Source organism: Pezoporus occidentalis, unplaced genomic scaffold (genome assembly GCF_034315485.1).
Source record: "Pezoporus occidentalis ecotype Australia unplaced genomic scaffold, CSIRO_AGI_Poc_V1 ctg1880, whole genome shotgun sequence".
Taxonomy (NCBI): Eukaryota; Metazoa; Chordata; class Aves; order Psittaciformes; family Psittacidae; genus Pezoporus; species Pezoporus occidentalis.
Genome location: NW_026913727.1, coordinates 1 through 10,677, shown reverse-complemented (window position 1 = coordinate 10,677; position 10,677 = coordinate 1). Strand labels below are relative to the sequence as shown.

Genomic DNA, 10,677 nt, shown 5'->3' with positions numbered 1-10,677 from the left:
GCGTGGATGTGCTGTCCTGTGTCCTGCACCTGCTGAACCAGGGATACCTGCGACGCCAGGAGGAGAGGCCTCATGTCTTGGAATACATCTCTACTGAACCTACAACCCCTCCTGGGGGCCAGGCACAGATGGTTTTCCAGAGCAGGCCACTGAAGTCATCTCCAGATGAGGACAGCTTAGACCACCTGCATTGGTAGGGATGCATGTCACCAGGTGTGCAGGGAGTGTGCATCTCCACCTTGTATGGTTGTGACACATTTCTCTATGTCAGGTTGAAGCCTAGCATTGGCAGTTCGGAGGAGTTTCTTATGGCAATGCTGCAGGTGCCAAGGGGGCACACACTTAGTCCGGAGGAAGCGAAGCTGCTCATGAACCAGACAGTACAACAGGTCCAGGATGCTCTGAGCATCCCAGATGATGTTGCTCGGCACCTCCTCATGCACTGCAGGTGGAATGTGGATTTCCTGATCCAGCGTTACATGGAAAACCGCGAGACCCTGCTTATCTCCTCGGGGCTGCAAGTGCAGGATGCTCAGCCCCCTCCAAGCCCAGGGACCCACTGTCCAGTCTGTGTGAACCAGCTGTGTCCCACTGAAAAGCCACCAACCCTCTGCTGCATGCACTACTGTTGCAAGGTGAAGTTCCTCAAGTCTTTGGCCTCTGTAGCTGGGTAGGGAATATCCTGCTGCTTAGTTAGAGCAGCTGTGCTTTGTCTGAAGCTGTTACCGCATCGTTTTCCCGGAGTTCATATGTTCTCTTTTTTTAACTCCCTTTAGTGGTAATCCTTCAACTGTGGCTTAGTCTGTTACCAGTCTGGTGGTTTTGGGTACTAATGCATAGTTTGTGCTGGTTTTGTGCACTGTCTGCTGGAGGGGGGTGGGCTTCAGGGCCACACAGCCCAGGTGGTGCAGCTCCTCTTTAGTTTCTCATCTTCTGCCTTTACAGCCCTGTTGGAGTGAGTATCTCACAACTCGCATTGAGCAGAATATGGTTGTCAACTGCACCTGTCCCATATCCGATTGCCATGCACAGCCAACTGCAGCTTTCATTTGCTCCATCGTTTCCTCAGAGGAGATTATAGCCAAGGTACAGTAGGTTACTTGGTGTCAAAGCTGTTTTGGTTTTGTGAGCACAAACAGATAATCTTGCTGCTGCTTTTCCCCTTCCTGTTACTAAGACTGGCAGTGAGGCAGACCAGATTTCTGCCCAGTAGTGTCAGTTGTCTCTGATCACGGGCATTGCCAGCTGTTCAGGAAAGCATAACATCAGCAGAAGAGCCCAGTGGTATTTCCTCTAAACATACCTCCGGCAAAAAACATTTCAGTACATCATTAGTTAAGGACCAGGTGAGAGCTATGGTCGCAGTTCATGTCAGGTATCCTCTGCTGGTGTGCTAGAAGCAGTTGTTAAATCTAGGACAAATGAAGAGAAAACGTTTGAGCAATTTCATTTTATTGCTGCAACAATGGCCCCTGTGTTCTCTCTGTTCCAACAGTCTCTGGCTTTGAGCACCTCAGGTTTTTATGAAGATGACAGTAGTTACCACATCAGATGTAATCTCCACTCTTTAAGTTTGTGTGGGTTTACAGATTACTGTAAACTGGGTTTCCTGCACTGTGCTTACCTTAGTCCTCATTCAGCACGGGGCAGCAGGAGCTACTTGGTCTGAGGCAGAAGCTATTTTTTCCTCCATATTCTTTCAGGTTTTAGTTGTTAGAGCTGAATGACCTCACCATCTAATGACAGAGCTGTTGCTGTTGCATGACAGACTATTTCTGTTCTGGACAGAACGGGTGTCTCATCTGTTTTCTACTGCTCTGTTGTTTAACAGGTCTATACCAGCAATTCCTTCTCCAGAAATATTCTCCTCCTCTTCCAGCTCATTACTGTCATTATGATCCTGTATGAGCAGTCGTACAGAGAAATGAGCAGTAGTCACAAAGACTGCTCTATCTTACAGTTTTTCTTTAAGCTTGCAAACTGGCAACCATAATGATCAGGGCTACAGAAGAGCATTTCCTTCCATGTATCTTAGGTATCTTGTTTTCTATAAGAAGTGCTTGGAAAATTAGCATATAGAGAATGTATCTGGGCAGCTAGTTCTGACTGGCTTTGCAAATTCTGTTGTCACACCTATCTGAGAGCAGGACTGGATATCCTGTTGCTTTGGCTATTTTATAAAAAATCTATTATTGCAGATGATTTTAACAGATTGCTCTGATGCTCAAACTGACATGTTTTCTGTTTCCCTCTTTGCTCAGTAAGCGGTATTGCTGGAGCATTCATGTCTCCTGCAGAGTCACACATGCAGTCATAGAATGATTTAGGTTGCCATAATGTGTGGAAATCTGTGGTCCAGCCCTGTGGCCAAAATAGCCAGGTTATTGCTGATACTAAAACATACTGCATCAGATTCAGTCTTCTCTGCATCTTACAGTTTGGGTAGGTCTTGACAGTGGTAAGTTCCCCCTTATCCCCATGCTGAACAAAGCCAGCTCTCTCAGCTTCCCCATATGCATCCTGTGCTCCAGCCCCTGACTGTCTTGGTGGCCTAAGGACAACATTTTCTCTAATCTGCTGATGTCTTTCTTGTACATGGGGGTCCAAACTGTTCCCAGTATCCAATTTTGTCACCAGTGCCAAACAGCTGTGAGAAATCCCTTCCCTCACCTGCTGGCTGCCGTCTTGCTAATACAAGAACACTAGAGTTAAAACTTTTAATGTTTATATTTCTACAAAACATAAACCCTGCCATGTTTCTGAAAGAGGTTTTCTCTTCACCCGGTTTTCCTCAAGTTCCTTGGGAGTCTGTTCGTCAGAGGTAGTCTTCTGTTCTGCCTCCATAGATTCTTTGCTGGGAATGCATAGGCTCAATACCTGGATCTGGGGCTTTGCACACCAACGTGTTCAGGTTGCCTGAGAGAGAGAATGAATAACAAAGAATAAATGAGAGCGAAAATGAATGAGAGGCCTCTCTGAGCCTTTCAGTGCTTGTGGCTTGCATCTTTTCTCTCTAGTACTTGTTTTGACCTGTGTTGTCCTTTCTGTGCCTCATAGCTTTAGAGCAGCTCTCTGGGTATGCAGAAATATCTGCAGGAGGGCTATGAAGGCTACAGAGTTTCTTCTGAACTTCCTCTAGCTTTGTGTATGTTTGTACAGTCCTTACACTGCAGCAACTGAGCATAGCAAACTAAGCAACTATGTGCAGTATGGTTGCATCCCTGGGTCCCTACCTGAACAGTCCCTTACTGGTAACCAGTTTGCCTTGTCCTCTGCAGTAATGTCTGGAGGTTGTGGGCAAATCGAGTCTCCTTCCCCTTTGCACATCATTTAACTAAGCAAAAGCCTGCTGAGGAACTTAAAATCAGAGAAATTAAAAAGAGCAGGTAGAGGAAGGAGATCCTTACCCTCTACCCAGTGCTGGTGAGATCACATCTGGAGTACTGTGTCCATTTCTGGGCTCACCAGTACAAGACAGATGTAGCGGGAAAATCCAGCAAAAGACCCTAAAAATTATTTAGGTTTTGGAATACCTGTAGGAAAAGCTGAGAGAGCTGGGTTTGTTTAGCCTGGAGAAGAGAAGGCTTAAGGGTGGCTCTTTCCAGCGTGTGTAAATACACAAATGGGATTAAGGAGCCACATTCTTCTTGGTGATATCCAATGAAAGGATAAGAGGCTTTGTGGACTAATTTAAATACAAGGAATTCTGTCTAAACATAAGAAAACTTCCTTCTCAATAGGAAGGGTTAATGGGATGTTGGAAGAGTTTGGGCAGAGAGGCCTGTAGTCTCTATCCTTGGGTATGTTCAAAACCCAGCTGGACACGGTTCTGAGTAGCCCTGCTTTGAGCTGGAGGAGTTGGACTCATTTTTTAATCTCCAGAAGTGCTTTCCAGCCTCAGCTATTCTGTGGAACAAAACAGCCTCCAGTTATGACACGAAGGGTGGAGAATTTACACAAAGGGAATAAAAGAGTAAACTAACTTAGTGCTGTTTTGTTGTGAGCAGTTTTTCAGTCAGCTGTAGAGCCCGGAGGCAGCAGACCCCAGTTGTAAGGCCTAACCATGCAGCTTCTCTGCCTTAAATCTCCTTACTTGCTTCTTATTACAGTATGAAAAAGCCCTCCTCAGAGGTTATGTTGAGTGTTGCTCCAACCTGACATGGTGCACCAACCCTCAGGGTTGCGATCAGATCCTACTTAAGGATGGATTTGGCTATGGGGCAGCCTGTTCCAAGTGCTCCTGGATATCCTGCTTCAACTGCAACTTCCCAGAGGTGAGGCTGAGCTGAGTCAGGGGCAATACTGTTTTGGGTTTGGCACACACCCTTCTGCTTCAGTGTGGTTGACTGTCTGTCTTTTTCAGGCCCATTATCCTGCAAGCTGCAGCCACATGTCTCAGTGGGTGGATGATGATGGGTACTATGAGGGAATGACAAGTGAAGCCCAAAGCAAACATCTGGCTAAGCTCATTTCAAAGCACTGCCCAAGCTGCCAGGCTCAGATAGAGAAAAACGAAGGCTGCCTGCAGTGAGTATCAATTTTTGTTTGCTAATGGAGACACGAGAGGACAAAGACATACAGTTAGGTTCATTGTGCTTGCTTTCTGTTTTTTCCTGGGTTGTCGAGTAAGAGTTGTAGCGGGTCTTTTTTATAGCTTTAGAAGAATGAGTGATTGCTTTTAATTCCTGTGAAAAGCAAAATGTTCCCTGGCATTCAGAGTTAAATCCATTGATAGCTCTGGAGTAGAACCAAAACTCATTTTGCAGTAATTTTTTTATAGCACACCCTTGTCTGCTCTCAGAAGCTGCTGCAGACACACAGAGGTGCAGGTTAGAGGAGTGGATAGCTCAGAACCAGTTTTTTCTTTCATACTCACCTATTCCCATAACCTTAAACAGTTTTCTTTTAACTGCCTCTTTTGAATTGGCTTGTATCTCTGGCAGCTTGTTACATGACAGGGAAGTGACGTCCAGCCTTGAAGCTAGCACTTAGGAGTTGCCATGTGTTTCTTGCACTGGCACAGTACTTAGTGCCCAGTTGTGACTTGTCCTCACATGTTTTGTGTGGCCTTGGGGCTGTGCAGTGCCTTTCTGCACTGCTGAGTGCTGCGTTACTGAGGGAAGAGGCGAGGTGCTCATGTGCATCTTGCTTCCAACTGTGGAATGCTTAGTTCACCCTTCAAGTACTTGGTAAGTTTGTAGTGTGAGATCGTGCTTCCAGTTTACCCAGCTCATTTTTGGACAGACAATGACTAGTTTTTAAGTATCACCTTCTTCCAAAAAAGGCTTTAAAAACACCTGCAAGGAAATGAATTAGTGATACGAGTACTAAGTGAATGGGAATGACTGGGTTGCATACTCCACCCCTGTGATGTAGGGGAGCAGTGGGAGAAACTGTGCAAGTGGCTGTTAGGACTGAGTGATTCCCATTGTTCTTTTTCCTACCGTGCAGTATGACGTGTGCAAAGTGTAATCATGGCTTCTGCTGGCGTTGCCTCAAGCCCTGGAAGCCGACTCATAAGGATTATTACAACTGCTCTGCTATGGTGAGTGGTTTGCTGTATCCACTTGGCTCATGCTTGTGTTCAGATGCACCTGGCCTCTCAGATGGATGGGTGAGGATCTCCACTTGTGCCCTTTACTCTGGACTTTGTGGAGTTGCCAGTAATATTAATAGTGTTGTCAAAGTCTGTATGTGTGGTAGTCATTTCCAGGCAACCCTGGTACTTGAGGGAAATTGCTACAGGTTACTTGTACCTTTCCTTTCAGGTGAGTAAAGCAGCTTGGCAGGAGAAGCGTTTTCAGGATTACAATGAGAGATGCACTTTTCATCATCATGCAAGGGTAAGGCCTCCTCCTTCCTTGGCAGACATTGACTCTTTTGCCTTAGCCCTGTTGAGCAGCGTAGTTTCTGTTGTATCTCAATATACATTACCTGAAGCTGAGAAGCAGGCTTCAGATCCAGGTGGGAATACCTAGCCATTTTTTTGCTCTGACATAAGGGGTGGTTCTTGGCCTGCTTTCTTCTGCCAAGTCTGTTGTGGGCTTGGAACACCTAATTTGTGGTGGTGGTGTGCTCAAACTGATGCAGTGCTTTGAAGCAATGGCAACTGAAGGCTCTGGCCCGAGCTGAGATACTGTGAAAGGCTGAAGTGACAGCACAGTAGAGATGTCATAGATGGAGGCAGTAAATGCTGTCCTGCTGCCTGCATCTTCTGGGATAGCACTTCAGGATGCTTGGCGATTACGTGTGTGGAAGGTGCTATTTTTCAGTCTTGTGGAGCTGGACATTGACTTTTTTTCCCCTCCTTTGGTTATTGCAGGAATTTGCCATGAATCTGAGGAATAGCATTTTTTCTGTCAGAGGGATGCCAAAAATTAGGACTTTGACCTTTGTTCTTGATGCCTGCAAAGTGCTAGAACAGGCACGGAAGGTAAGGCTGGATAACAGGGTTGCTGAGGCTTAGGTCTAATTCTACTGATGTATTTTATGCCTTTTTTAAAGTGAGGAGATGCCAACCTTGTTCTGCTCAACAAGGGGAGACAGAAAAAGCGTGAGGGGAGGAATAGCATCAGGACAGGGAAGAGCTCATGTCTGCCTTTCCCTGCTCTCTGAGTTGGGCTATCTGCAGTGTTTGTCACAGTCAGGTCATAGGATTTGGAGCTTAGCTCATGCTGACACCATGAAATTGACACAAGGGTCCATATTTAGGGTTTTCACATATTGGCTTGGACAGTTCCAATTTGAAATGCCCCGGTGGTGGTACTTGATGCTATGTTACAGTTAAGAAGTCCCTCTTGATGCTCATGTTAGTATTTTCCTTTCTTAACTTAATTCCATGAGCCATAGGTGTTTTGGGAGCACTGAGCTACCTATTGCATGCCCCGATAGCCACATTATGAAGGATTTGCAGTGCAGCCACTGGATGCGTGCAGTATGCCCGTGGCAGCATAGGCCTGCACTGTCTTCTATGCCCTGAAAATAGGAAGGAGGTGGGAATTGCCTTTGTGATACTGCCTTTGCAATATATACCTTGCTTGTGCAGGCAGATTTGATTTTGAGAGATGCATGTGTAACAAGGGTGTCTGACCCTATTTTGTGTTTTCAGTATGGTAGTTCCTGTATTTGCCAGGATACAGATCAATGTTGCTTGCTGATGCTGGCTTTTCTGGCCCATTTCTTTAAATGGAAACAGTGGTCTTGTTTCCTGCTGAGTGCCTGGATGGTTTTAGAGGTCATTCATTCATAGTAAGAGTTTGCCACTTGTTGAAATGAACCTTGCACCATGCCTGCTTTCCTTTGGCCTCAGTTCTCTCAGTTCAGTGGCGCTTGAGTTCAACATGGGCTGCCCAGCAATGTGTACATTCTGTGTGCTTGTTGTTTTGACTCTGCCTGCTGGTCAGTCACACTTGTTAGGCATTTACAGTCTGCGTTCTTGTGATGGTTTGCAGGTGGGAGCAATCAGTTATTTTAGACTTCAGTACAAAATAATTACACATTCATTTCCAATCCTACCAGGAGCTCTAGGTAGCCTGGCATTGCTGTCACTTGGCATAATGGTTCATTGGGCTATTGCCACAGACCAGAAGTGCTGCCAGGCTTCTATCAGCCACTGATATGTAATGAAGTCTGGGAGGGTTTGATGCTACTTTCTTTTTGCCCACTCTGAAGCTTATCATCAAGCTTACAGCATGATCTGTACTGCTCCAGGTGCTGGCCTACTCCTGTGTGTACAGCTACTACAACCAGGACACTGAGAGCATGGATGTTGTGAAAGAGCAGACTGAGAGCCTAGAGCTGCACACTAATGCTCTGCAGATCCTTCTGGGTAAGTCCCACAGTCTCTCAGCAGTAGAGGCTAGCATTCTCAGCTACATGGCAGTTCTGTGTTAGAGTGACAGCATACACTGTATGCGTACAGTATTCCTAAGGAGCTGTGACAGGCTTATAATCAGAGCCAAGGGATGCTGTCTCTGCTTAAGAGTGTGGGAAGCAGCATGACTTTGTTGGCCTTGAATTGCAGAGGAAACCTTGCTGCAGTACCAGGACCTGGCCTCTTCTCTTCAGCTCCTGAAAGCAGAGCATTTCAAGACTGGTTTGGAGTTGGTACACCAGATCAAGGAGCGACTCTTTGCAATTCTGTGGCATTCCACACAGGTGAAGTCCACATCCTCTTCAGTGGCTTGTGCTCTGGTTTTGCTTGGTCTTGGGTAAACCTAGGAAGGGGCTTGGTCAGCTGAGGGCATGGACTGTCAGTGCTGTGTGTATGTAGGAAAGGGCTCTGCAGCACAAAATACACTCCAAATCGCATATTGTCTCTTTTGTGTCTGTTCTTCTGTGCTAGCAGGATTTCCATGTTGGGCTCCAGACTTCATCAGATCCTGGTCAGAGAAAGGTGAAACTCTCAAATGTGCCTACTTCAGCCCCTGCCTGTGTAGGGTGAGTTTTCTTAGTGGGGTAACAAGGAGAGGTGCAAAGTTGCTCTCCCTGGACTTTCTTGGGTTTTTGTGTAGAGTCATGCTTTTTCTTCAGGAGTGTATCAGAGATCTAGGAGGTGTCCAGATGAGAAAACCAAGAACAGAACATCTGTGGGGGGAGATGTAAGGGAATGGAGAAGTGACACAGCTGTAAAACAGTGTGTTGAGAGGTGAAATGGATGGTTGGTTGCCTGTCCTAGAGCACTGAATGGGCAAGTGTTAAGGTTGGAAGGCGGTGAGTTTGAAACAAAATCCATTCCTGTACCACATGCTGTTTAAACCAAGAAACACAACTGGCATCTGCCATCCCAGTGTGACCAATCCCCTCTGACAGCTGCTGTGTTTCCAGGAGCTGAGCAGGGTTCTGAGTGTTGCAAGAAAGAACGTGTGACAGCTGACTCAAGACACTCTGTTTCAGAGCTGGGTTTCTGGTCTCCTTGGGCTGAGACACCAGAGCTCTGGTGGCAGACGGAAGCTTGTTGGCCCAGTCACAGGTGGCTCTGGGACACAGTCCTGTTCTGCATACGTGGAGAAGGCCATTTAATCACCACCTTATAGGTGCATGTGTGTGGCTGCTGTGTGCCTGAAGCAAGGCTTTGGATGGGGATGCTGAGGTCTTATAGTAGGGAAGGTGAGGGTGGTGTAGGGGCTGCACTGTGGTTGCTCTGGTCTGATCCTGTTCTTCTCAGCTGGGGCTCTGGTCTGATGCTGTTCTCCTCAACAGGCCAAAATGTACCATCTTGTGTGATGATTCCAACAAAGATGAAGGTGACAAAGAGGTTGAATACGAGGAGTATGAAGATGAGGAAGACTATGATGACGATGATGACCTTGATGAAGACAACTTTCTGTTCGGTGATGAATCGGATAACCTTGATTGTGACTCCTACTTTGATGATGATGCCTATGACTAGAAGTCACCCAGCCTGGACCTCTGCCTCTAACTTGTCTCGACCAGTTTGTATTAGTGTCTTTCCTCAAGGACAGGAACTCTCAGGCAGAGCCAAGAAGCATCTCCTCTGAGGGCTGCTTGTTTGGTGATGTGCAGAAACACTGCTCAGGACAGACAGGCTGTTACTGTGGCCACCTCTCTCAGAAAGCCATCTTCTTGCCTTGCTCTCTTGTCTCAATTTCTGCCCATAGGTATCTAATTGAGTTAGAAGGTCACAGTTCAGCTGCATCGTGAGGATTGCTTGCCACCTGCTAAAGGACTGTTTGGTGTCCTTGGAGAAAGGCCAGGCACAGGTGAGTGTGAGACATTGTCCTAGTATCACACTGTCTAATCCAGCCAGCGTCTAGAAATACTGTAAAGCAGTGTTTGCACTCAAGTCAAAGCCTCCCAGCTGGAGCTGGTGGGATTCCCTCCAGAGCCACAATGGATGAGGTTCAGTGCATTCCTCTTGTTTGCTGTTTATGGGAGGAGCTGCCTTCCCTGCTGTGAAGCAGGATGGGCTGCTATGAGTGGCACAAGTTTGCAGGACTGTTTTTAAGTGTATAAATACATGCACGTGCACACACAAATATAGCAAATCCTATACAGGCAGAAGTTGTTCAGGTAATGCTTTTATCTTTGTAAAACAGAAAACCCTGAGGATAAAGGGCTGAAAAAAGTTCAGTTTTAAAAAAAGAAATAATTTTCTTCTAAAAAAAGCCTCCTTGTTGTCTGTGGGGAACATGGGTGGGAAGGGAGAGGAGGGTATTCTCAGAGTGAGGAGGAAGTGACCTGAATGTGCTCATCCCAGGAGTTACGTGTGAAATTGGTGTGGGTTTGGGATCCTTGCCCAAGGATCCCAGCTCCTGGCTGTCTGCAGAGTGGCTTTGCCTTCCTGGACAGTTCAGGGAATGGGAAATAATGGGAACAATAATGGAAAAGAGGGCTGTTAGCTTAGCCCTGTGTCTACGCTGTGGAACTTGCAGACTGCATGGGATGCAGGCAGTCTGGAGAGCTTTAAGCCAAGACAGGGCCAGAACAGCCACGGGCCTTGTCTTTGGTATAGAGGCAACGACTGGTGAAACAAGGACTGAGTGTGGGAACAGGGCAGAGGAGCGTCAGCCGTGTTCCCGGTAAAGCAGTTGCACTCAGCGGGGAAGTGTGAACTGCGCTGGGGAGCGTCTGCTGCTCCCCCACTGCCTCTTCCGCGTAGCGTAAGACTGCGCTGCCATCCCGTGGCCTATTTGCGGTACTGCAGGTGTTGAGGGC

At 46.8% G+C, this 10,677-nt stretch overlaps 1 protein-coding gene across 1 annotated transcript; it reads left to right on the top strand.

Moving 5' to 3' along the window:
- The first annotated feature begins 6 nt into the window (after nt 1-6).
- Nucleotides 7-10,023, top strand: LOC134162401 (cullin-9-like). Its single transcript, XM_062616142.1, has 12 exons — nt 7-193; nt 272-635; nt 946-1,086; nt 4,110-4,274; nt 4,364-4,527; nt 5,452-5,545; nt 5,769-5,843; nt 6,323-6,433; nt 7,711-7,828; nt 8,024-8,157; nt 8,348-8,439; nt 9,202-10,023. The coding sequence occupies exons 1-12, from the start codon at nt 129-131 to the stop codon at nt 9,389-9,391; spliced, it is 1,713 nt and encodes a 570-aa protein (XP_062472126.1). The 5' UTR covers nt 7-128; the 3' UTR covers nt 9,392-10,023.
- The last annotated feature ends 654 nt before the right edge of the window (nt 10,024-10,677 follow it).